Here is a 27,976-nt window from a genome sequence, read left to right as displayed (position 1 = left end):
CTATCAGCCAATCGGAATTCGAGGGACGCCATCTTGGATGACGTCCCTTAAAGGAACCGTCATTCTTCAGTTGGACGTCGCCGGATGAAGATGGGTCCGCGGTGGAGGTCTTCAGGATGGAGCCGGTCCTCATCGGATGAAGATAGAAGATGCCGCTTGGAAGATGATGGTTGCCGGTCCGGATCTACTCTTCTTCCCGGATAGGATGAAGACTTTGGACCCTCTTCTGGACTTCTTCAGTGGATGTCTAGCCCCCGCTTGGGTTGGATGAAGATATCGGAGCCAGGACGGATCGGTGTGATACCCGGTGAGGTGAAGACAAGGTAGGATGATCTTCAGGGGCTTAGTGTTAGGTTTATTTAAGGGGGGTTTGGGTTAGATTAGGGGTATGTGGGTGGTGGGTTGTAATGTTGGGGGGGGTATTGTATGTTTTTTTTTACAGGCAAAAGAGCTGAACTTCTTGGGGCATGCCCCGCAAAGGGCCCTGTTCAGGGCTGGTAAGGTAAAAGAGCTTTGAACTTTAGTAATTTAGAATAGGGTAGGGCATTTTTTTATTTTGGGGGGCTTTGTTATTTTATTAGGGGGCTTAGAGTAGGTGTAATTAGTTTAAAATTGTTGTAATATTTTTCTTATGTTTGTAAATATTTTTTTATTTTTTGTAACTTAGTTCTTTTTTATTTTTTGTACTTTAGTTAGTTTATTTCATTGTAGTTATTTGTAGGTATTGTATTTAATTTATTTATTGATAGTGTAGTGTTAGGTTTAATTGTAACTTAGGTTAGGATTTATTTTACAGGTAAATTTTTAATTATTTTAACTATTTTAGCTATTAAATAGTTCTTAACTATTTAATAGATATTGTACCTGGTTAAAATAAATACAAAGTTACCTGTAAAATAAATATTAATCCTAAAATAGCTATAATATAATTATAATTTATGTTGTAGCTATATTAGGATTTATTTTACAGGTAAGTATTTAGCTTTAAATAGGAATAATTTATTTAATAAGAGTTAATTAATTTCGTTAGATTAAAATTATATTTAACTTAGGGGGGTGTTAGTGTTAGGGTTAGGGGTTAATAAATATAATATAGGGGTTGGCGGTGTTAGGGGCAGCAGATTAGGGGTACATAGGGATAATGTAGCTGGCGGCGGCGTGCGGACGGCAGATTAGGGGTTAATAAGTGTAGGTAGCTGGCGGCGACGTTGTGGGGGGCAGATTAGGGGTTAATAAATATAATATAGGGGTCGGCAGTGTTAGGGGCAGCAGATTAGGGGTACATAAGGATAACGTAGTTGGCGGTCGGCAGATTAGGGGTTAATTATTGTAGGTAGCTGGCTGCGACGTTGTGGGGGGCAGGTTAGGGGTTAATAAATATAATATATGGGGTCGGCGGTGTTAGGGGCAGCAGATTAGGGGTACATAAGTATAACGTAGGTCGCGGTCGGCAGATTAGGGGTTAAAAAAATTTAATCGAGTGGCGGCGATGTGGGGGGACCTCGGTTTAGGGGTACATAGGTAGTTTATGGGTGTTAGTGTACTTTAGAGTACAGTAGTTAAGAGCTTTATGAACCGGCGTTAGCCCAGAAAGCTCTTAACTACTGACTTTTTTCTGCGGCTGGAGTTTTGTCGTTAGATTTCTAACGCTCACTTCAGCCACGACTCTAAATACCGGAGTTAGAAAAATCCCATTGAAAAGATAGGATACGCAATTTACGTAAGGGGATCTGTGGTATGGAAAAGTCGCGGCTGAAAAGTGAGCGTTAGACCCTATTTTGAGTGACTCCAAATACCGGAGGTAGCCTAAAACCAGCGTTAGGAGCCTCTAACGCTGGTTTTCACGGCTACCGCCAAACTCCAAATCTAGGCCTTAGGGTTTATTTTATAGGTAAGTATTTAGTTTTAAATAGGAATAATTTATTTAATTTTAGTAAATTTATTTAGATGTATTTAAATTATATTTAAGTTAGAGGGGTGTTAGGGTTAGGGTTAGACTTAGGTTTAAGGGTTAATAAATTTATTATAGTGGTGGCAACGTTGGCGGCGGCAGATTAGGGGTTAATACATTTAATATAGTTGCAGCAATGTTGGGGGGGCAGATTAGGGGTTAATAACTATAATGTAGGTGTCGGCGATGTTGTGGGCAGTAGATTAGGGGTTCATAAGTATAATGTAGGTGGCGGCGGTGTCCGGAACGGCATATTAGGGGTTAATAATATAATGTAGGTGTCAGCGATAGCGGGAACAGCAGATTAGGGGTTAATAAGTGTAAGATTAGGGGTGTTTAGACTCAGGGTTAATGTTAGGGTGTTAGGTGCAGACATAAAATCCCTTTCCCCATAGGAAACAATGGGGCTGCGTTAGGAGCCGAACGCTGCTTTTTTGCAGGTGTTAGTTTTTTTTCAGCCAGCTCAGCCCCATTGTTTCCTATGGGGAAATCGTGCACAAGCACGTTTTGCCAGCTTACCGCTACCGTAAGCAACGCTGGTATTGAGGGGAGATGTGGAGCTAAATTCTTCTCTACGCTCACCTTTTTACGGCTAACGCCAGGTTTAAAAAAACCTGTAATACCAGCGTTACTTTAGGTGAGCGGTGAGCTGAAACTAAGCGTTAGCAACGCACCCCTGTTACCGCAAATTTCATAATCTCGCTGAAAATTTCTCTTGCAACTTCTTTCATAACAAATCAAACACCAGATATAAATGAGCACCTGTCCTGGTTTAAAGGGATAGTCTAGTAAAAATCAAACTTTCATGATTCAGATAGAGCATGTATTTTCAAACAACTTTCCAATGTAATTTTATCATCAATTTAGCTTTGTTCTCTTGGTATTCTTAGTTGACATTTAAACCTTTCACAACTAGAGGGTGTTAGTTTATGTGTGCAATATAAATAACATTGCCCTCATGCCCGTGGAGTTGCCTAGGAGTCAGCACTGATTGGCTAATGAAAGTCTGTCAAAACACCCCACTCCCACCAATTTTAACCCCAAAATACTGCCTAGTGCAGTTATTTTAGTAAAAAATAAAGATGCTGCCATCTTTATTTTTTAATAAACTACAGTACACAGTAATCTGGGGGCATTTGGGGCAGATATTTAAAATTAACCAGAGATCTGATCTCTGGTTAATTTTAAAAGCTCTAATTGCTACCGCGAGGCCGCGGTAGCAATGACCAGCCACTGTCCCTTTAAAGATTATTATTGATAGTGTGACATAAAGTGCTCCTGATTTTTTTTCTCATAGTGGTCCCATATAGCCTTTCCAGACAATTATTTGAGGAATAAACAGTAAATGATGACATTGTGCATAAAATTGCTTTGTGATTAAAAACCTAATTTAACCTTAATTAATGATATATTTGGACTGAATGCACACATAATTTACAGCATACTTACAATAGGGTTTTGCTGAAGCACAGTTCTTTCCAGGTCTCCTTGCTCCCAGAACTCAGCTGCAACCAGCAGTGCAACCTGTATGCAAAAACCACCCACAGATGACTAGGTTTAAATTTACTTCTTAAAAATGTCACCTGAAAACGTGCCTTTAATTGTATTTATTTTTTATCTTTCAAATCTAACATTATAAAAAAAAGAATGATAGTATCTGACCTTTCTTCAAACCAGTGTAAAAAATCAAACAGCTAAATGTTGCCAAAAGTATTATAACCTTTAGAGTGTAACATTTTGGAATAATGTTTTAAAGGGAGACTAAACTAGAATATTTAACATGTACTTGCAATTTAAAGGTACATGAAAGTTATTTTTTTTACTATAATATGTAATATTTTAATTGCACTGCTACTTGCATATATCTAGGCATTTCACTCCTGCAAAGTCAGTTTCAGTGGTGTATTGATGCTCTGGAGCTAACTTTAACTATGTGTTTAATGCATTTGCTATCTATCTATCTAAATATCTATCTATCTAGATAGATAGAGATATACACAGGTAAAACAAAAACCTTTATATCAACTGCTTGGGACTGGAAAAGGTTTGAATTCTGGAATAGCTTGGATTTTGGAATACTTGCATCTTTAAAATGGGACATTTGTGAGGGCATGGAACCAAGTGTAAATAACAATGTGTTATGTCATTTAGGCAATATTTACATTTCATAATACAGCTTATTCATGTAACTAAAGGCAGGGAAAATAGTATTTTTTGATAATTTTATTTTAAAGAAACAATATTAGTGAACATGTTTGGATTTTAGAATGTTTGGATTTTGGAATTCTGTATTTGGGAATTTGTACCTGTATATAATACCAGCAACAGTGCAATAAAATGCTTTAACACATTACAGCATGTGGCCAATTCTTTTTCTTATCTCACCAGCTAAGACTGGTGGACCAGGCTGGTACAGCCCATAATAATCTGTGCCAGCTGCCCCACTGGAAATAATAGACTGCACTCTCTCCCCTGATTCACTGGCTGCATAGAGTGATTGATGAGTCTTGAGTGTGCAGAAGTGCAGCTAAACCTGTCACAGAAAGTAAACAGTGAGCCTCAAGTGACTTTGATGTGAAGGATTTGGATGTGAGACCCATTAATCACTATATGCTGCCTATGAAGCAGAGCCCAGGAGGGTGTGCTACTATTTTAAATTTAAAGGAGAGTATGGTTTTTGATTGGTTTTGCTGTTTACCTTGACTTTAGAGAAAAAAGAGCCTCAGTATGGCTTGGTACACTAAATTAAATAGAGGTTGTCAATCAGCTTTGGTGTGACGGGTTTAGCTGCGCTATAGGACATACAAGACCTGTCAGTCATTCTATGCTGTCACTGAAGCAACAAAAACATGGTTTGATATTTACAATGGATTGGGGCAGAATGGTTACTGATTGGCTGTGCCACAAACCTAGAATTTAGAGAGAAAAAAGAGCCTCAGGGTATGAGCCGCAAGTGAGGTAACAAAATTAGAGGTCACAAGGGTTAAAATACAGTAATACAATATATTGTTGTCAGAAAGACAAACATACTGCACACATTGCAAACAATTCTGCATTCCAGTGTCCTTTAACATATACTCCATTAAATTCATGTGGCTGTTTTCTGTCCTTTTCACCATGTATAAGGAAGCTGTTTTCTGGTGTTGGGTTTATAGGGCTCCATTTATCATTGCAATTCTCCTACATTTACGCCTATAAATACGCCGGCGTAAATTCTCTCCTATGTATTAAAACAAAATACGACCAAAAAAACTGATTTTCGACCGAAAAATCCGACCACTCTATTCTATCTCGCCAAGGCGCACATGTGCGCCGATTGAAGCTTAAAACAGCGCTTTTTCGGTCGTATTTTCATCAAATCGACTAACAGATCGCCAAATTTCATATTTATCACTATTTTGCGCCATGGGAGAACCTAATATTCTCCTACAATTACGCCCTCCAAAGTTCTCCATATCCACTGAGGAGAACATTTCATTTACTTCATTTTTTGCGAGAGAGAAGATGGAATATTTTCTGCTGTTGGCTGCTATTTCTTTGGCAAGGGGCCGTGAAAATCGTCTTGCTGATGGTAATATGCCCATACGGAGACGCCAAAGAGTGCCTAGAGTTTTTTTACCCCGGTGTGGACTACAGGCACTGTCTGATAATGAGATAAAGCAAAGATTTCGTATAAATAGGGAGAGTATTATAAATCTTTACTCTCTGATCCAAAATGACATAGACCCTAGGGCAAGAAGAACAAGGGCGATACCTGGACTTTTAAAATTATTAGCAGTTTTGCATTTCTTGTCAACTGGTTCATTTCAGGCAGTCTCTAGTGCTGTGGTGGGCATTAGCCAGCCTTCATTTTGCAGGCATCTAAGAATTGTTTTAAAAGCAGTTTTGAAACATCTGAAGAAGTTTATTTTTGTACCCAGGAATGTGCAAGAATTGCACACAGTTAAGGCATCCTTTTATCAAGTAGCTGGTATGCCTAATGTTCTTGGTGCAATTGATTGCACCCACATAGCTTTAAGACCACCAGCTTTAAGGGAGGAGCAATACAGGAATAGAAAAAGCTTCCATTCACTGAATGTTCAGGTTGTTTGTGATGCCAACCTAAAAATTTGGGCTGTGCGTTCAGGATTTCCAGGTTCCTGCCACGATTACCATATCCTCAAACAATCAGCATTATTTACATTGTTTGAACGTGGAGACATGCCCCATGGTTGGCTATTGGGTGAGTTTAACTGTAAAGTAGATAAACCAAAAAAAATGACTTTGTAATATGTAAGCCATCTGTTAAAAATAACGTGGAATAGTAGTAAAAGGTTGTGGTTTGTAAAAAAACCCCAAAAAGAATAATAATATAGAAATTTGTTCAATTCATATTACAAATATAAATGTTTTAACCAATTATATAACATTATTAAAAAGGATGGCTATTAGAATCCAGTAATAAAAAAGGAAAATACCAAAAATATGCGTTTTTTTACGAAGATGGAATGGTAAATTAGGCACATATCGAATAATATAGTCGAGATTTATCATTAACACGCCGCATCTCGACTTTGGAAAACAGCGGTATAATACGACCAGTTTTTTGATAAATATTGGCGCACAAGTGCGCCTCACAGAGGGCGAGCTGCGGAGAACTTCTGGGAGAACTGAAAGTCGGATTTCTCCAAACAATGATAAATGGAGCCCATAGTGTGTTAAATCCCTCTAAAAGTATTAACTGGGTGTAATTAGATGCTGTTTTTAATAACAGACACATTGCAATGTGAATTTATTTAACTTCATTAAAGTTTATAAAATACTCCAAACTACAAATATTAATGTTTTAGGAAAAATATTAATAACAATTTATCACATAAATTATTTAATTTTATACTTTTTCTTACCTTACTCTGTATTTCCCAGGGTTTGGCAATGGCTGAAAGATCACAAGCTGTCATCATCATTGCCCTACATAAAATAGAAAAGAGAACAAGCTGTCTAATTATCCCTATTTTATAAAAATATGAGATTATATTTATCAAATTGTGATAGAGTTTGACTTGTCAAATTGTTTTGCAAAAACAAGCTTTTATTAGTTAGATATAGAAACATATTCTAATAAATTATGTAAATCTATTTCTGTTCAAATGCTTACATGTAATTATAGGGTTGATAATTATTGGCACATGATTGGCTGCAGATAATCCCTTTTTGATGACAATGTAATCACAATCAGCCATTTTTTATTGTTAATTGGCAGTACTTGTTTTCATGGTCAGTTTGTTGAAAAATTGGCCCTATACTTACATGTTCACTTATTAAATTCCATAGCTAAAAGCACTTGATAAACAATATCAATTCCAATTAACGCAAAAAATTTGAAACTGAACAATGGATTTGTGAGAAGCCAAAATTCATTGACTTTACCATATTGGATGAAGTTAGAAATCTATGTATCTAATATATCGATTGGTTGGTAGATGATTTGAAGGTATATATTAGATACATCAAAACTAGCACCATTTGTTTATACTAATACTATTTGTGTAAATCCCGCCCCTTGATCAGAGGATTCTTTTGATTGGGGCACTACTCCTTACAGGTGCATAGACCACATGGTGCAATTTTGAGAGTTTATGTTTGTATTTAAACAAGTATGTTTACCTTTTGCTGTCGGCATTTATCGATGTCGGGCGGACATGATCCTCTACAGCGAATCATGTCCGCCCACATCTTCATAAATAGTCCCTATTGTCTTATTTGCTCAATGTATTAGAAAAACAAAACATTCTGATATCAATCACAAACCTTTACAAAAAGTCACCACTAAACTCTATGGGGATTTGTGTAGATAAATCATTTGATAAACTTTTCTAAAGAACTGTGATTGACCACTGTGTTAGAATTTACCATTATTCAGAAACAATGGGGAGATTAGAATGTTTATCAAAGGTTATACATATTACAAATATATATTGAGTTGATCTTATGAGGGATTATTTTGATGCCCTAATGCAAAGTAAGTTTTATCATTGTGTTTGTCACAGAAATAGGAAAATAATACTTACATGATGATTTCCTTGCGAGTATCTTCAAGTTTCATGTATTCTGTCCATTTTTCTTCACTGTCAAATGTTTTTGATTGGTCTACTATCTTCTGAAACATTGCCCTCTTCCTTAATGAAGAAGAAGAACACAATTTCAGGACCTAATCATTACAGCAAACTGCTTATTATTCTGTAGTAAGCAGAAGAAATCAGCAACATGTGGTAAAGGATGTGGTCAAATAAATGACTCATGACACAAAATAATTATTTGAATGAAGTTAAATCTGCAGTAACCTTTACAGAATCTGTTTTATGGTTTGTTTTAATGTTCCAACCAAAACCTGTACTGTTGATTGAATATATAAACTATTCTTAAAGGGACAGTCTGCTTGAAAATGTTTATTGTTTAAAAAGATAGATAATCCCTTTATTACCCATTCTCCAGTTTTGCATAACTAACACTGTTATATTAATATACTTTTTACCTCTGTGATTAACTTGTATCTAAGCCTATGCAGGCTGCCCTCTTATCTTTTTTTGACAGACTCATAAATAACTCCACGGGAGTGAGCACGATGTTATCTAATATGGTACACATTAACTAGCACTGTCTAACTGGAAAAACTGTCAAAATGCACTGAGATAAGAGGCTGACTTTAACGGCTTAGAAATCAATTTATGAGCATGGTTTAGCTTTTAACAAAGAATACCAAGAAAACAAAGCAAATTTGATGATAAAAGTAAATTAAAAGGTTGTTTTTTTTTATTGCACACCCTATCTGAATCATGAAAGTTTAATTTTGAGTTGACTGTCCCTTTAAGCAGAAATATAATAATCACCATAATCTGTTGGTGTACACATTAAGAGTAACATCAAAAGTGAGTTGAGAAAACAAAGATTATCTAATGAATTTAGACCTAGGGGCACTGGTGGTGTAATCTGGTTTTACTCCATGGCTACCAGAAATAGAAATTTTAGAAAACACTCTCAAGCATTAGTCTGGATTCACCAAGTCCAGCCAATGGTGAATACATTGGCCTAGACAATCTAAGTCTGTGTCTAGGGCAGACAGGATTCAGGAGCAGCAGCGACACTTTGGGGGTAGATATATTCTATAATATGATGTCTTCACTCTTCACAGACTAAAGAGTCTAAAGAGGTTGTTAGTAATTTTTTCCCAATGTGTCTTTTTACAATAGCTTCTTCTTCTGCACAGGTTAGCACTCCTGAAAATGTAATCCTCTGCCCGGGGTGCAACAAACATATGAATAAGAGTCAATCAAAAGTGCACTCACCGGGACTTATAGCAATTCACCTTTTATTTATGTGAACGTTTTTGGGGTTTTACCCCCTTCCTCAGGCATACAAAAGTGCTTAGATAGATAGCTTTTAAATAAAATGTATGCATACCGTGTTTCAAAGGATAATCATATTTCTAAATGTGTTCTTTAGCTAATGCTATAACAAATGTTGATCAAATACTGAGTCCCAAACTCAGTTACTAAACTAAATAAATTGTGATGATTTGGTGGAGAGCTGGTAAAACTTAAAAATGTTTCCTAATATGGTTCACTGGCTGGAAAAAGCAATCATTCTACAAAGCAAAGAGATGATAGTCCTGTATATAAAGAAGTCATTATTACTGAAGAGCTCACAGTTCGCTTGATTGTTTCAAGCTGTTTAAAGCAGATGGAAGACTTACTTGAAGTATAGAGCTAAATCTGTTGCAATGATTGCAATATCCATCATATGGATTGCATGGTCATACTGCCTTCTGTTAAGGTTTTGGTAAATGTTTATTGACTGTAAAGAAAAAAAAAGTCTGATCAAAGTGCAATCATTACCAGGGTGAGAAATACATTAAAGAAATGAAAGTCTTGTGATCAGTTTGTTATTTACCATAAAAACATAAAATTTGACGGTAGATAACAACCAAAAAGGCCCATCAAGTCTACCCATATTACATGTTACTTTTTTTTAGGATATCCTTATGCATGTCCCAGGCATTTTAAAATTATTTACAACTCATATAACACAATTTTATCTCCCATAAGAAAATGAATATTTACATTAAATTAGCACTAAAGAAACTACTATTGAAAATCTATTAATTTTTTCTTGGCAATCAATAGAGGTTCTTGACTTTTAGGTCCACCTCACATTCCAGCTGCAATTTAACAATATATAAGTAACAACAACACAACACACTTTAATGAAGTCTTTATGACCACTAATAACAATATAGGACATTGGACCCTCTCACTGTTACTTAGTTTTATGTTGGGCCTGCAGAACAATACCTCATCTTTAAGTAGTGTTTTTCCAAATTCTAAATGATGCCTTTCTAGAATCGAGGAGCCATGAAGTTTTGCTAATGGATGTCCAGACCTAAGATCATGAAAAACAAAAATTAACCCAGCATCATAACTTCCACATGGTAGTATAAACTCATGGTATCTTAAACAACTGTAAGGACACGCACATTGTGTTATATTGGCTATATAAACTACATATTTTGGTCTGTCAATCATGCTTAGTTTTCAAACTTTAGAGTGAATTGAGCTTATTAAGAGATGAAGAAAAACACACAATCTAAACACGATGAAGCCATCAGCAGCAATGTATTCATTTTCCCCCTTTCTCATTGGCAATTTCTTGCTTTCATGTTGATCAACAAAATCCTGAAAAAACTCCTGTTACATACAGGTATAAGTTTACCTAATCTAAAAGTAGTCCTTCAATTGGAATTGACCTTCGGTGATAGGAAATAACAAAAGATTGTAATATAACTCTAGATGTAATAAATTAAAATACACACAAAAAAGCTTAATAAAGTTAATGAAAGCACATAGACAAATGTACTTACTTCATCTGGTATAGGTTGTTAGTGCCTCTATGGTCTATATCATGACAGAAAGCTGCAGTCACCATAGCCATTGCTTCTAGAGCTGTATAATATCTTTTCAAGTTTCCTGTCTAAAATATGAAGATTAAGTCCTTTGAGATATCAGTTAATTGTACATTTACAGCACTATAATATTGTATTACACAGATCCTGTAAGAGGAAGGTATGATCAGGGTCTGAAATAACAACCTAACCACCATCATCTTGAAACATTTGTGATACTGGTATTAGAGTACTTCAAAGCATTAGATGAGGTGTTTATTAAAATACTTTAAAATGCTTTCTGTAAAGTAAACACACATGCACACATACACATACACACATATACATACACACAGAGACACACACATACACATACACACATACACATACACTTAGAGACACACACATGCACACATACACATACACACAGAGACACACACATACACATACACACAGAGACACACACATGCACACATACACATACACACATACACATACACTCAGAGACACACACATGCACACATACACATACAGACAGAGACACACACATACACATACACACAGAGACACACACATACACATACACACATACACATACACTCAGAGACACACACATGCACACATACACATACACACAGAGACACACACATACACATACACACAGAGACACACACATGCACACATACACACATACACATACACACATACACATACACTCAGAGACACACACATGCACACATACACATACACACAGAGACACACACATACACATACACACATACACATACACACATACACATACACTCAGAGACACACACATGCACACATACACATACACACAGAGACACACACATACACATACACACATACACATACACTCAGAGACACACACATGCACACATACACATACACACAGAGACACACACATACACATACACACAGAGACACACACATGCACACATACACACATACACATACACACATACACATACACTCAGAGACACACACATGCACACATACACATACACACAGAGACACACACATACACATACACACATACACATACACACATACACATACACTCAGAGACACACACATGCACACATACACATACACACAGAGACACACACATACACATACACACATACACATACACTCAGAGACACACACATGCACACATACACATACACACAGAGACACACACATACACATACACACAGAGACACACACATGCACACATACACACATACACATACACACATACACATACACTCAGAGACACACACATGCACACATACACATACACACAGAGACACACACATACACATACACACAGAGACACACACATGCACACATACACATACACACATACACATACACTCAGAGACACACACATGCACACATACACATACACACAGAGACACACACATGCACACATACACACATGCATAGACGCACAAATACACGCATAGACACACACATACACATAGGTATATAAGTCCACTTTAAACATAAGAGGCTGGATTGAAATACCCTTTTATTTCTGATTCATTAGGATTGGCAAATCCAAGATTCCATGCAATGATTGTCAGTACTGTGTTCTACCTTGTTTTTTTTTTTTTTTGATATCTTATAATTATCCCATTTTGGAAAATAAATAATTATTCTGAATTGGTACAGAAATCCAGAACTTTCCGAGTCTTCAAAAGCAGAAACTAAAACACTGGAAATAGTAGAAATCAGTGCAATGCTTTTTTTTTTTCTTGTGGATTCCTAAGTATTGGCCCCTCCATATACAGAATTCTACGTAATGAGCTGACATGATAGAATGTGATAAAAACAATGTTCAGTGAGGTAGTCTACAGTTGTTTTGTTTATGGCACACTTTACATTTTATATTTCTATTCCAAGCATGAGTTTTAAAAAAAGCTGTGCTTAAATAGTATTACTGAAATAAACTCCAATAAATCAGGAAGCCAACAATTAAATAACATTTCTTTTTCCACTGAAGAACATTCTTACCATGAGTAGAGTGAACATTGTCTGTCCTACATTAAAGCCATGGCGCCAGTTATGGTACGTAATTCTCCTGTATCCTTTGCTCACAGAGAATAAAAAGCGCACTAATACCTGTACACATAAATAGGCCAGCATTAGAAAAGGAATGTTATGCTTAATATCATTCTCATATTTATCAATTAGAAAACTTTTTTTTTTTTTACTTTGTCAGCCTGTTGCAGTGTTGGATTTAGAACGTGCTGCCTTATGCTCTGAGAAATCTGCTTCCCCTCAAACTTCCAACCTCCACCCATTTTAGCTTGTTTGCCTCATAAATGCTTATTATTATTAAATTAGTCCTGTCTGATACACACAATAAAAATAAAGAAACATGCAGAAGCGATTATTCTCTTTTGTGAGCCACCTTTAGACCAGTCATCGCATCATTAAAGGGACAGTAAAATTGTTTTTCCCTTAATGTGTTTACAATTACTTTTTTTTACCAACTGCTGACTATAAAATGTACAAGAATTTGATTTTTAATGTTCATTTGTGTATATGAAATAGAGGATTTTGTGTTTTGAAGCCACAACCTAATAAAATGGGTTAAGCTTGTAGGTGTAATCCGATCTCATTACTTTATCACATTGTGTACATATACATACTTCTTTATGTTATATCTGTCCATAAAACAAAGACCAATGCTTGGAGAGAACAATGGAAAAAAAGCAATGTATTACCTTATCGCTTCTATACCCCACTGGGAGTGTAATTTCTTCTGCACTGCTTATCTATAGCTTGAACCTAAGGCCAGAAACTTTCAGAATAGGTGAGGATAGCACAGGCTGAATCAGCTATTTAAAATGCCAATATGAGGGTAAAGGAAATACTTGTAAACAATTAAATACACTCCAGCCGGTAAAGTGGATCATTGGGAACAAATTAAAGGGGAGAAAAACATTGAGTTAACTGTCCCTTTAAAGCTGTTCTTTAAATTAGGCTGCCCTCTCAATGCCCTAAGCACAGATCTAGTTGACGCCTGGTCTGTTAGTTTTCTCTTTTTTCTCTCAATTTAAAGAGACAGTAAACCCAAAATATAATTTCTCATAAAATAGTCAATTATTCATTGTTAAAATAAAGCCCTTTGCAGTGCATTTTGCCTGCTTTTCCTGTTTTTATAAACCTGAGAATTTTAGTTTTTCCACTCCTCCAAGAGGACCTAAAGTGTGTTTTATAGGTTGCTGAACTCTTACCCTCCAATGTATTGTAAGGGACTGGTTAATATGTGCAAGAGCTAATTATATCTAACCCTATTTGGCTACAGAAAAGGAGATAAGATAAACAACATTCAAGAAGCTTTTTGAGGGGTGGGGACTAATTATTTATTTCTTTTATGTATTTATAAAATGTTTTACCAGGAAAAATACATTGAGATTTCTCTTGTTTTCAAGTATGTCCTGGGATATGCCAGCAATACATTACATATTGTACAAATAGTTACATTTTTACATAGCTATACACAGACACAAGGTAGGTCCTTTTATCATTTACAGCCTTTACAGGATTTATTTGTTTTTTTCAAGAATCTCAGGTTGCTGGAGGATTTGGTGGTTTCTGGGAGGTTATTCCAGAGTTGAGGAGCTCTGATTTAGAACACTGACCGACCATTGTAACAGAGAATGGAGAGTAGAGTGGAATAAGAGGACCTTAAGTCATAGTGGGAGTGGGGAGCAGGGGTGAGCATACTGCTCAGGTAGCACTGGAGTTTCTCAGAAAAGTGATTATAGATAAGGCAAGAGAGTCAAGCAAGAGACAGTTTAGTTCTTTAAACATATCACACTGATGAGTTTAGTTATCACATTGCAGGCAAATCGGCATAACGAGTTATAGAGAGTTGCAAGTTTACTGAGATGGATATATGGGCTTCAATTTTAGGGTACATCTTGAACAATAGTTTGTCAATATGAGGTCCAAACTACAGGTTAGGGTGAAGCAAAATACTGGAATACTTATTGGAGATGACAGGGGCAAGCCTACGGTTTGATAATGTCATTATGTTTAACTCTGCGTTATTTGATTTTTACAAATTTTTGATACATCCCAAAAAACATGGTTACTGTTTTGTAAGAGAGCTGTTACAGTTAAGTGGTTTGGGAACGAGGTGGGGAAGTCCTTCTTCTGGTAAAACCTGCACAGTTATAATAATAATAGGCACATTTCTCCAATATTTTGGACAACACAGGAAGTAAGGATATAGGCCTATAGTTTGAGACTGCAAACCAGTGCACTCTTGAAATATATTTTACAATGCACAGTATAATTTCTGATGCATAATTTAAACATGAATTTAATGTCCCTTCACCTCCTCCATATCTCCTGGGACATGGGTTCATTTCTACTATACCAGTTAACACAAACCTCTTGTGGTATATGAAACTTGTCCACCACTTCCAGCTCATAATACATCTGAATAGCACATTTCACCAAGTGAATCTCTGAAACTGGCAGGTCACTGAAATGAAACTCATAAATTTCAGCTGTTGCTGGATCTGGGAGTTCTTCTTGCTGTAAACGGAAGAGATAAGTGATATGATGTGATCAGAATGACCTATCTACCTAGCCACCTATCTGTCTGCCTACCCTTGTAATTTTACTTTTTCATTATTTATTTTTCATTGTTTATTTTGTTTGCTTTCCTGTAATTTCCCTCTGAAAATGTATTTATTCCACTGCCCTCAGAGAAGCTGGAGTCTATATTACTATCTTTGGGACTCTGACATTCAATGTTCTACAAAGTAATTGCTTGATCAGGGCAAGAACTATTTTATATCTGTTACCTAAATGGCAAAAAGGCAAACAATACAAGTTATATATCCCTGGACCTCAAAATGGGTTTTACATATTTTGTAAAAACATGTATTTTATTTGCACTACATTGCAAATACATATATTATGCCTGTAACTATTTTATTTTTTTAAATAGCAAAATATAAAAAGTAACAATTTTATATCAATATTTATCTTACTCGGCTAGATTACTAGTTTTGCATTATGAGGGGTGCGGTGCTAACTTGCAAGTTATTGTCACCGCTCACTTCCCTACAGCGCTGGTATTATAGGTTTACAAAAACCCGGCGTTAACAGGCAAGAAGTAAGCGTAAAGAAAAATTGAGCTCCATACCACACTCCAATACCAGCGCTGCTGAAAGCTGCGGTGAGCTGGTTTTACGTGCTCGTGCACAATTTCCCCATAGACATCAATGGGGATAGCCGGCTGAGAAAAAGTCTAACACCTGCAAAAAAGCAGCGTAAAGCTCAGTAACGTAGCCCCATTGATTCCTATGGGGAAACAAAATGTATGTTTACACCTAACACCCTAACATGAACCCGAGTCTAAACACTCCTAATCTTACACTTATTAACCCTACATTATACTTATTAACCCCTAATCTGCCGCTTCCGGACATCGCCGTCACTATAATAAACACATTAACCCCTACCGCATCACAAACACTAGTTAAATATTATTAACCCTTAATCTGCCGCCCTAACATCGCCGCCACCTACCTACATTTATTAACCCCTAATCTGCTGCCCCCAATGTCGCCGCCACTATACTAAATTTATTAACCCCTAAACCTAAGTCTAACCCTAACCCTAACACCCCCTAACTTAAATATAATTAAAATAAATCTAAATAAAAACTACTATCATTACCTAAATAATTCCTATTTAAAACTAAATACTTACCTGCAAAATAAACCCTAAGCTAGCTACAATATAAGTAATAGTTACATTGTAGCTATCTTAGGTTTTATTTTTATTTCACAGGTAAGTTTGTATTTTTTTTAACTAGGTAGAATAGTTAGTAAATAGTTATTAACTATTTACTAACTACCTAGCTAAAATAAATACAAATTTACCTGTAAAATAAAACCTAACCTGAGTTACACTAACATCTAACCTTACACTACAATTAAATAATTTACCTAAATTAAATACAATTACCTAAATTACAAAAAAAACAAAACACAAAATTACACAAAATAAAAAAAAGAAATTATCAGATATTTAAACTAATTACACCTAATCTAATAGCCCTATTAAAATAAAAAAGCCCGCCCCAAAATGAAAAAACCCCTAGCCTAAACTAAACTTCCAATAGCCATTAAAAGGGCCTTTTGCGGGGCATTGCACCAAAGAAATCAGCTCTTTTACCTGTAAAAAAAAATACAAACAACCCCCCAACAGTAAAACCCACCACCCACACAACCAACCCCCCAAATTAAATCCTAACTAAAAAACCTAAGCTCCCCATTTCCCTGAAAAGGGCATTTGGATGGGCATTGCCCTTAAAAGGGCATTTAGCTCTTTTTCCACCCAAAACCCTAATCTAAAAATAAGACCCACCCAATAAACCCTTAAAAAAGCCTAACACTAACCCCCGAAGATCCACTTACAGTTTTGAAGACCGGACATCCATCCTCAACGAAGCCGGGAGAAGTCTTCATCCAAGCGGCAAGAAGTCCTCAACGAAGCCAGGAGAAGTCTTCATCCAAGCCGGCAGAAGTGATCCTCCAGACGGGCAGAAGTCTTCATCTAGACAGCATCTTCTATCTTCATTCATCCGGCGCGGAGCGGGTCCATCTTCAAGACATCCGGCGCGGAACATCCTCTTCAATCGAAGTCTTCTTCCAGAATGAAGGTTCTTTTAAGTGACGTCATCCAATTGGCTGATAGAATTCTATCAGCCAATCGGGATTAAAGGTGAAAAAATCCTATTGGCTGATGCAATCAGCCAATAGGATTGAGCTTCAATCCTATTGGCTGATTCAATCAGCCAATATGATTGAGCTTGCATTCTGTTGGCTTCTGCATTCTGTTGGGGGGTTGGTTGTGTGGGTGGTGGGTTTTACTGTTGGGGGGTTGTTTTTTTTTTTTTACAGGTAAAAGAGCTGATTTCTTTGGGGCAATGCCCCACAAAAGGCCCTTTTAAGGGCTATTGGTAGTTTAGTTTAGGCTAGGGTTTTTTTTTTTATTATTTTGGGGGAGGTTTATTTTGATAGGGCTATTAGATTAGGTGTAATTAGTTTAAATATCTGTTAATTTCTTTTTTTATTTTGTGTAATTTAGTGGGGTTTTTTTGTAACTTAGGTAATTTTATTTAATTTAGGTAATTTATTTAATTGTAGTGTAAGGTTAGGTGTTAGTGTAAGACAGGTTAGGTTTTATTTTACAGGTAAATTTGTATTTATTTTAGCTAGGTAGTTAGTAAATAGTTAATAACTATTTAGTACCTATTCTACCTAGTTAAAATAAATACAAACTTGCTTGTGAAATAAAAATAAAACCTAAGCTAGCTACAATTTAACTATTAGTTATATTGTAGCTAGCTTAGGGTTTATTTTACAGGTAAGTATTTAGTTTTAAATAGGATTTATTTAGGTAATGATAGTAATTTTTATTTAGATTTATTTATATTTAAGTTAGGGGGTGTTAGGGTTAGGGTTAGACTTAGGTTTAGGGCTTAATAACTTTAGTATAGTGGCAGCGACGTTGTGGGCGGCAGATTAGGGGTTAATAACTGTAATGTAGGTTGGGGCAATGTTAGGGACAGCAGATTAGGGGTTAATAATATTTAACTAGTGTTTGCGAGGCGGGAGTGCGGCGGTTTAGGGGTTAATATGTTTATTATAGTGGCGGCGATGTCGGGAGCGGCAGATTAGGGGTTAATCATTTTATTTTAGTGTTTGCGATGCGGGAGGGCCTCGGTTTAGGGGTCAATAGGTAGTTTATGGGTGTTAGTGTACTTTTTAACACTTTAGTTATGAGTTTTATGCTACAGCTTTGTAGTATAAAACTCATAACTACTGACTTTAGATTGTGTTACGAATCTTGCGGGATAGGCTGTACTGCTCACTTTTTGGCCTCCCAGAAAAAGCTTGTAATATTGGCGCTATGGAAGTCCCACTGAAAAAAGACTTTACGCAAATTGCGTAAGTTTATTTGCATTACGTCCAAAAAAGTGTGCGGTACAGCTTTTTTGGCAAGACTTGTAATAGCAGCGGTAGTGAAAAAGCAGCGTTATAACCCATAACGCTGCTTTTTCACTCATAACGCAAAACTCGTAATCTAGCCGACTGTTTGTTTTTCATTGAAGCAAATTATATTTGTATAATTTTAATAATGTTTACTCATTTGTTACTTTTTATCCCCTGTATGTATCTATTTACCTTAAAATAAGTGTATATTATTAATTGCAGGAAGTATTATGCAGCATTAGACTCACCAGTATTTCATATAACTCCTCTTCTTCACATTCATCTGGATCTTTGTTAAGCAATTCTTTTGTTTTCTGGAAATAATACAATGTTCAGTGTTAGACTTATACATATTATTTTCTTGGTAAATGGTAGCTGAACGTAAAGTCACTTCATATGTTGTAATCATGCTTTCGTGCACTATCACACTAAAAGGATTGGCTCCAAAAAAGCTCAGTCATGAGTTGTGAAAGAGAAAATGATACACTGATCTCAAAAAGACAGGGTTTGTAATAGTGCATTCTAAAGCAAATGCTTTTTAATAATGAGGCATTTGGTCATAAGTTTCCCATTTTAAAGAGGTCTCATCTTCTTCTATGGTCTTAAAAGCTTGTTTTTAATTATAAGACAGATAGATATGAAAATGTATCCTTACAGCCTCTTGAGTAAAACAAAAGCAGCCATAAAGTTATGTAAAAGTAGTAAAATATGTACTTTATTTATGTTCCCTGCTTTTCCTGTAATTTAACTATTTTTCCGCATATAGGCTGCAGCACATTCTGTACATTTCAGAACCCTGGCCCTCCTACAAAATGCACAGTAAATTGCATAATATATTCAGGAGCTCTTTAAAGGGACATGAAACCCAAACATTTTCTTCCATGATTCAGATAGAGAATACAATTTTAAACAACTTTCCAATTTACTTCAATTATTTAATTTGCTTCCTTCTCTTGTTATCATTTGCTGGAAAGTTTATCTAGGTAAGCTCAGGAGCAGCAGAGAACCTAGGTTCAAGCTGTTGATTGGATGGCTGTACATATATATCGATTGTGATTGGCTTACCCATGTGTTCAGTTAGAAACCAGTAGTGCATTGCTGCCCTTTTCAACAAATTATACCAAGAGAATGAAACAGATTAGATAATAGAAGTAAATTAGAAAGTTGTTTAAAATTTTATTCTCTATCTGAATCATGAAAGAAAAATTTGGGGTTTCATTTCCATTTAACCCCTTAATGACCACAGCACTTTTCCATTTTCTGTCCGTTTGGGACCAAGGCTATTTTTACATTTTTGCAGTGTTTGTGTTTAGCTGTAATTTTCCTCTTGCTCATTTACTGTACCCACACATATTATATACCGTTTTTCTCGCCATTAAATGGACTTTCTAAAGATACCATTATTTTCATCATATCTTATAATTTACTATAAAAAAAATTATAAAATATGAGGAAAAATGGAAAAAAACACACTTTTTCGAACTTTGACCCCCAAAATCTGTTACATATCTACAACCACCAAAAAACACCCATGCTAAATAGTTTCTAAATTTTGTCCTGAGTTTACAAATACCCAATGTTTACATGTTCTTTGCTTTTTTTGCAAGTTATAGGGCAATAAATACAAGTAGCACTTTGCTATTTCCAAACCAATTTTTTTCAAAATTAGCGCTAGTTACATTGGGACACTGATATCTGTCAGGAATCCCTGAATAGCCATTGACATGTATATATTTTTTTTTAGTAGACATCCCAAAGTATTGATCTAGGCCAATTTTGGTATATTTCATGCCACCATTTCACCGCCAAATGCGATCAAATGCAAAAAATTGTTCACTTTTTCACAAACTTTCGGTTTCTCACTGAAATTATTTACAAACAGCTTGTGCAATTATGGCATAAATGGTTGTAAATTCTTCTCTGGGATCCCCTTTGTTCAGAAATAGCAGGCATATATGGCTTTGGCGTTGCTTTTTGGTAATTAGAAGGCCGCTAAATGCAACTGCGCACCACACGTGTATTATGCCAAGCAGTTAAGGGGTTAATTAGGGAGCTTTTAGGGAGCTTGTAGGGTTACTTTTAGCTTTAGTGTAGTGTAGTAGACGACCCCAAGTATTGATCTAGGCCCATTTTGGTATATTTCATGCCACCATTTCACCGCCAAATGCGATCAAATTAAAAAAACTTTAAATTTTTCACAATTTTTGGTTTCTCAATGAAATCATTTACAAACAGCGTGTGCAATTATGGCATAAATGGTTGTAAATGCTTCTCTGGGATCCCCTTTGTTCAGAAATAGCAGACATATATGACTTTGGCGTTGCTTTCTGGTAATTAGAAGGCCGCTAAATGCTGCTGTGCCTCACACGTGTATTATGGCTAGCAGTGAAGGGGTTAATTAGGGAGTTTGTAGGGAGCTTGCAGGGTTAATTTTAGCTTTAGTGTAGAGATCAGCCTCCCACCTGACACATCCCACCCCCTGATCCCTCCCAAACAGCTCCCTTCCCTCCCCCACCCCACAATTGTCCCCGCCATCTTAAGTACTGGCAGAAAGTCTGCCAGTACTAAAATAAAAGGGTTTTTAAAAATAATAAAACATTTTTTTAGCATATTTACATATGCTACTGTGTAGGATCCCCCCTTTAGCCCCCAACCTCCCTGATCCCCCCCAAAACCGCTCTCTAAGCCTCCCCTCTGCCTTAATTGGGGCCATCTTGGGTACTGGCAGCTGTCTGCCAGTACCCAGTTTGCAAAAAAATATGTTTTTTTTTATTATTTTGCCCGGTTTTTCTGTAGTGTAGCTTCCCCCTCCCCACAGACCAACCCCCACCACCTAACTGATTGTAGTTTTTCTCTGATTTGTTTATTTAATTTAAGTGTTTGTTTTCATTTTCCTACAAAACATTTTCTGTGTGTAACGGTTCCCACCCGCTCCCTCCCCGTGCACGCGCCCGCCCCCACCCTCCCGTGCACGTGCGCGCGTCAGTGCGCGCCCCCTCGCATCCCCGCCCACGATCCTGCCCCCCTCCACATCACGAGGGCCATCGATGGCCGACACCCGCCTCCCGGTCCGGCTCCCACCCACCAACGAAGTAAGCCACCGATCTCCGGTGCAGAGAGGGCCACAGAGTGGCTCTCTCTGCACCGGATGGCTTAAAAATGTTATTGCAGAATGCCTCCGTATCGAGGCATCACTGCAATAACCGGAAAGCAGCTGGAAGCGAGGAGGATCGCTTCCAGCTGCTTTCCACACCGAGGACGTGCAGGGTACGTCCTCAGGCGTTAACTGCCTTTTTTTTGAGGATGTACCCTGCACGTCCTCGGTCGTTAAGGGGTTAAGAGCCAGATTATGAGTGGAGTGCTATTTTGTGCTCGTATTATGAGAAAGTTAAAGGACTCAAATAGCTTACTTCTTGTGCAATTAGAATATCACGCGCACGGTAACCTATTTCCCCATAGAAGTCAACGGATATTTTTTTTTTTTAAAAACACCCTACTCGCACTCACTTTTTTGTGCAATATTTTTTAATAAATATTTTTACTTAGATGGTGTTATTATGAGTGTAACTGTACTTTGTAATGTATTTGTGATGTGTTTTATGAGACTTTTGTTTCACAAAACAGTTAATCACAGCTCTGAGCACGAGCATTAACTTGAATTGCGCTCAAGCAATTGCGTTTACTTTCAACTCATAATACCAGCGCAATTTAACCTGCAGGCAAATGATTGCAGAAACCCGATATCGCTTGCGTGCAAACGTTTGCTCTACAATCGTAATCTGGGTCCATATCTATTCCTAATTTGCCACAGCCAAGAAGAAAGGTGAACAGCACTCAAAAGGTTTTCAAGGGGTGTGTCCCTTTCCTTTAGAAACCAAAACAAAATAGCAGTTGTAAATTAATTTAAAACATTTAGGGCCAGATTATGAGTAGAGCGCAAACGTTTGCGAGCAAGCGATATCGGATTTTTGCAATTGTTTGCACGCAGGTTAAATTGCACTGTTATTATGAGTTGAAAGTAAACGTGATCGATTGAGCGTAATTCAAGTTAACGTTCGTCAGATTAGCGCATTCTCATTTAAAATTGCATTTTCTATCTGAATCGTGAAAGACAAAATTGGGATTTCAAGTGCCTCTAATAAACACTAACCTGGCAAATAAATTACATTTTATTTCAATGGATACAACAATTTCCAGTAGAAACAAATGGCATAAATACATTGACAATATTTGTATCACAAGTTAGACATTCATGTTTATGGTACACCAATGAAGTTTTCATCAGATAAGACTACCTTAAAGGGACAGTCAACACCAGAATTTTTGTTGTTTAAAAAGATAGATAATCCCTTTATTACCCATTCCCCAGTTTTGCAAAACCAACACTGTTATATTAATACACTTTTTACTTCTGTGACTAACTTGTATCTAAGCATCTTCTGACCGCCCCTAATCACATGACTTTTAGTTATTATCTATTGACTTGCATTTTAGCCAATTAGTGCAGTGTCTGCCACTAGCCATGGGCGTGATCACAATGCTATCTATATGGCCTACATGAGCTAGCTCTCCCCTGCTGTGAAAAGTAAATAAAATAGAGGCGGCCTTCAAGGGCTTAGAAATTATCATATGCACCTTCCTAGGTTTGCTTTCAACTAGAATACCAAGAGAACAAAGCAAAATAGTTCATAAAAGTAAATTGGAAAGTTGTTTAAAATTACATGCCCTATTTGAAACCTAATTATAAAGGGCAACTTCTTACTCCCCATGCAAGGAAAGCAAGGATACAAACCGGCATTAAGGTGTAGATTACTAATATTAACATATATGAGATGAACAGTCAGCGTCCCTGAGAATGGAGTTGGGGAGATAACTCAATGAATACAAAGAAATGTCAGGTAAACCTATTTAAATGGAACTTAAAGGGACAGTCAAGTCAAAATTAAACTTTCATGATTCAGATAGGGCATGCAATTTAAAAAAAACAAAAAACTTTCTTATTTACTTTCTTCATCAAATTTACTTTGTTCTCTTAGTATTCTTTGTTGAAAGCTAAAGCTAAGATGGTTCATTAACTGATTGCTAAGCCGTTGAAGGCTGCCTCTTATTTCAGGGCTTTTTTACAGTTTTTCCCAGTTAGACAATGCTAGTTCATGTGTACCATATAGATAACATTGCGCTCACTCCTGATTGGCTAAAATGCATGTCTGTCAAAAGAACTGAAATAAGGTGGCAGTCTGCAGAAGCTTAGATACAAGGTAATCACAGAGGTAAAAAGTAACTGTTGGTTACGCAAAACTGAGGAATGGGTAATTAAGGGATTATCTATCTTTCTAAACAATAACAATTTTCAAATAGACTGACCCTTTAAATCTAATCAGTTGCATACTTCCTGCTGTTTGGTCCTTCAAATAAGCCTTAGCAGGAAGTACACAACTGATTTTATAAAAATGTGAGTTCCCTGTCCCTTTGTGCTATACATGGATTGGATATAAACTACAAAACTGCAATACTAAACTAAATTTAAATACAACACAGGTAATTTGGTAAAGGGTTTTCATACCAGGATTGTCTGTAGTTCATCATTTGAACATTTCACATGATAGAGGGCCATATCTTGGTAAATATCTTTCCTGTTTTCGAGTTTATTCATTTTGTCGTAGGTATCTGTGTTCAGGACAGACCAGCCAAGGAACTGCGTCAAAGACTAGACAATAAAAACATTAAAGACTGTCAGGAATATTTGTGTGTGTGAATAGCTCTACTGTCATTAAACCCTTCAGTTGCCAGAAGGTTCTGGAGCTGATAATTAATTATTGGAAACAAGAGGAATGTTTATGAAGGGCTAACGAAAATTTAAATTGAATTTTTCTTAGATGCTATTCTTCGATATTCGACTGTTTATCAAAGTGAAATAAACTATTTATACACAGGAAAAAATTGTATTGTTAAGATGCATCAAAGTTGTTCACCAAAAATTGTATTTGATCAAAATGTAAAATTTGTATGCAAATTATACAGTAGTAAATCGTATTAAATAGGCACAGCATAAATCATAATTTAAGTACTGGATGGGCTGACCATGGGCGTTGCATGGGTGCGTATAAAATTGTCTCTCAAATCCCAGTTTAATTCTGTAAACATTTTTGCCCTACAGATCTCACTGTTGTTTCTCGCAAATTAAAAAGTGGCAAATATTCATCAAAATACTCAAAACACTAATTACTGAAAGGAAAACGTAAGAAAATAATGGCGATTTGAATGTACAGTGCACTGAAAACAGAATCATTTGATTTTTATTAGGCATAATATTAACGTTTAAACATACTCCGGATTCTCCCTGTGTGCTTCATTCTCCATTACAAACTTTTACATAGTAGAGAGTTCTCATTATTTCTATGGGAAACAGCTCGCCACTTGCAAGGACAGCTCCATTTTTTTTTTTTTTGTAAGATTCCATGAGGGCTTTCCCCGTGAGTGTTAAACTGGAAAACCACTCTAGGCCAGCATTTTTTTTATCACTGGGCCCTTAGTGTACTAAAAGGTTACATGATCCTACACACTAGTTATATATTATTGATTTTATTGTGCATATTACAGTCAGTACAGCCTGGGCCACAGTCTTCACGTCACTTAGCAACAGGTTATCTTTATCCAGTTACATACAATTATATTATTTCTGGACTATTCTGTTTTTAATATAGATGAAAAACTATATATACAAATGGGCCTACATACTTCAGTCAAAACTTCGTCCATTTCATCAAAAGGTTTTCCATCCTTTCTGTTGTAGAATGTAGCGACACCAACAATTTCCTCTTTCTTATTGACAATTGGCATAGAGAGGACATTTTTAATAACCCATCCAGAATCATCCACAGGACCTTTCTATATGAAGAAATGAAACATAATATCCTTGACATACTGTATATTGTATATTTCTAGAGCTATTGGTATCATAATACTACTACTACTAACAGTAATAAATACAGCAGGGTTCTTGGATTGAGTTAAATTATAGGAAGCAATTAAATGTAGATTATTTGTATCAAGCCCACAATTCAATTTCACTGTTGTCACTCACTAATCTCATGTTTCTCATTACTCACTTAAAGGGACATAAACCCCCCATTTTTTTTATTAATCTTTCAGATAAAGCATACTATTTTAAACAACTTTCCAATTTAATTCTGTTATCAAATGTTCTTCCTTCTCTTGGTATTATTTGTGAAAAAAAGGCAATAGACTACTGGGAGCTAGCTCAACAGGCACATATGCGTAGCCACCAATCAGCATCTAGGTACCAGTAGTGCATTGCTGCTCCTGATCTTACTTAGATATGTTTTTCAACAAAAAATTAAAAAACAATCAAGCAAATTGGATAATAGAAGTAAATTTGAAAGTTTTTTTTTTAAATTTAACATTTTGAGTTTCATGTCCCTATAATATCATATTCAAAATAATTATGCTTAATTACAATTACCAGCAAAAGGCTTGAAGTATCACCTTTTTTTTCCATTAGAGTTACTTAAAAAATGTTGTGTTGGTTTCTCATATACAACCCTAGTGTCTGATATTACTAATAATTTAGTAGCACATATAGCTATTTACAAATTATTATTTTTTTCATTACATCATTATTCTCTTTCATGACAAGTTATTTGCTTGGTGTTAGGACGGTTGGTATATTAACATTTTGGTTGTTCAAAAATTCTCTTTATTTAAATGTATTATTTACATTATTATTTTTTTGGTTCCCTCTAATAATCATGGTGATTATTTTTATAAGTTAACAATAAGAACTATAAAAATATTCAAATTATTTACCTGAAATTCAAAGTAGTCATCAGCAAATGTGTTCATAATGTTGCAAATCTAAGAAGGAAAAATAAAAAAAGATGATTAAATAATGTTTAAAGGGCAAATCTAAAAATTAAAATTAACAAAAAAAAATGTTTTTGGACAAAACATTGCAGAATGTGGCAGGTTAATATAAAATAGATAAACTAATAAATGGACTTAATTGAATTAAAAAAACTCATGAAACTAATATCTCATTGAAAAAATCTGTCTGGAGCACCATTGCGGGAAAATGAGATTTGATGAGATGTTTAGCTGCCCCTCATCAGAGAAGCCAATGGTGATGTCAGCTCCAATGAAATCAATAGAGCTGCTTCTATTTTGTATCTATTAATATACTGCTGCATAAAACCACTTCACCTGTCAAGAATACCATTATAACAACATTGCTTTAAACCAACAGCCTTTATTAAACAGTCCACTCTAACATTCAAAAAGGAAAACTTGAAAAAAGTTTCAGATACTATTTGTAGCGGACCTGCTCTAAAGAGGGCCCTGGTACAAACTTTTCTTTGGGCCCCCAAAAAGTAATTCAGTAGTAAGCAATACTTATAATATATATGCTGCTCTGTATAATAATTTTGATAGATAGATAGACCGTCAGACAGACAGACAGATAGATAGATAGATAAATGATAGATAGATGATAGATATATAGATAGATAGATAGATAGATAGATAGATAGACAGATAGATGGACCTGCAACTTGCACTAATAAAAGTCTCCCCTGCATTAGTATTGTACACATTCTGCACACACCTATGTATAGAATCGCTACTATGCCACCCAGCACTTGGGCCTTGGTGCTAATGGTAGTGCCAACCCTGGATACTACTGTATTAATTCTGTAGCTAACAAACACCTAGATTACGAGTTTTGCATTATGAGTCAAATAGCAGCGTTGTGGCCAATAACGCATCATTTTCCCTAACGCAGCCATTACAAGTCTTGTCGGTGTACCGCAAGCCTTTTAGCCTGTAACGCAACGTCAGTACCGCACCGGTATTACGAGTTTTGCGGTGAGGCTAAAAAGCGAGCGTTACAGTCTAAAATGACAAGATCTGTAACACCATCTAAAGTCAGTAGTTATGAGTTTTACACTACAAAGCTGTAACATAAAACTCATAACTAAAGTGTTAAAAAGTACACAGGCCCTCCTGCATCACAAACACTATTTTAAAGTTTTTAACCCCTAATCTGCCGCTCCT

At 36.1% G+C, this 27,976-nt stretch overlaps 1 protein-coding gene across 1 annotated transcript in view; it reads right to left on the bottom strand.

The window, feature by feature from the left end:
- The window catches only part of PDE6A (phosphodiesterase 6A), a 190,852-nt gene that overhangs the window by 23,339 nt on the left and 139,537 nt on the right, over window positions 1-27,976 (bottom strand). The window contains exons 8-19 of the mRNA XM_053719837.1: window positions 26,735-26,782; window positions 25,646-25,795; window positions 24,471-24,614; window positions 19,156-19,221; window positions 15,285-15,431; window positions 12,891-12,998; window positions 10,848-10,957; window positions 10,282-10,369; window positions 9,684-9,784; window positions 8,002-8,109; window positions 6,838-6,901; window positions 3,401-3,475 (exon numbers count right to left, since the gene is read on the bottom strand). Of these exons, the coding sequence (XP_053575812.1) occupies window positions 3,401-3,475; window positions 6,838-6,901; window positions 8,002-8,109; window positions 9,684-9,784; window positions 10,282-10,369; window positions 10,848-10,957; window positions 12,891-12,998; window positions 15,285-15,431; window positions 19,156-19,221; window positions 24,471-24,614; window positions 25,646-25,795; window positions 26,735-26,782 (1,209 nt within the window). The remainder of the gene's footprint in view (window positions 1-3,400; window positions 3,476-6,837; window positions 6,902-8,001; window positions 8,110-9,683; window positions 9,785-10,281; window positions 10,370-10,847; window positions 10,958-12,890; window positions 12,999-15,284; window positions 15,432-19,155; window positions 19,222-24,470; window positions 24,615-25,645; window positions 25,796-26,734; window positions 26,783-27,976) is intronic.

This window comes from Bombina bombina, chromosome 6, assembly GCF_027579735.1.
Source record: "Bombina bombina isolate aBomBom1 chromosome 6, aBomBom1.pri, whole genome shotgun sequence".
Taxonomy (NCBI): domain Eukaryota; kingdom Metazoa; phylum Chordata; class Amphibia; order Anura; family Bombinatoridae; genus Bombina; species Bombina bombina.
Note: the sequence above shows the minus strand (reverse complement) of the source record. Positions and strands in the feature narration are given on the sequence as shown.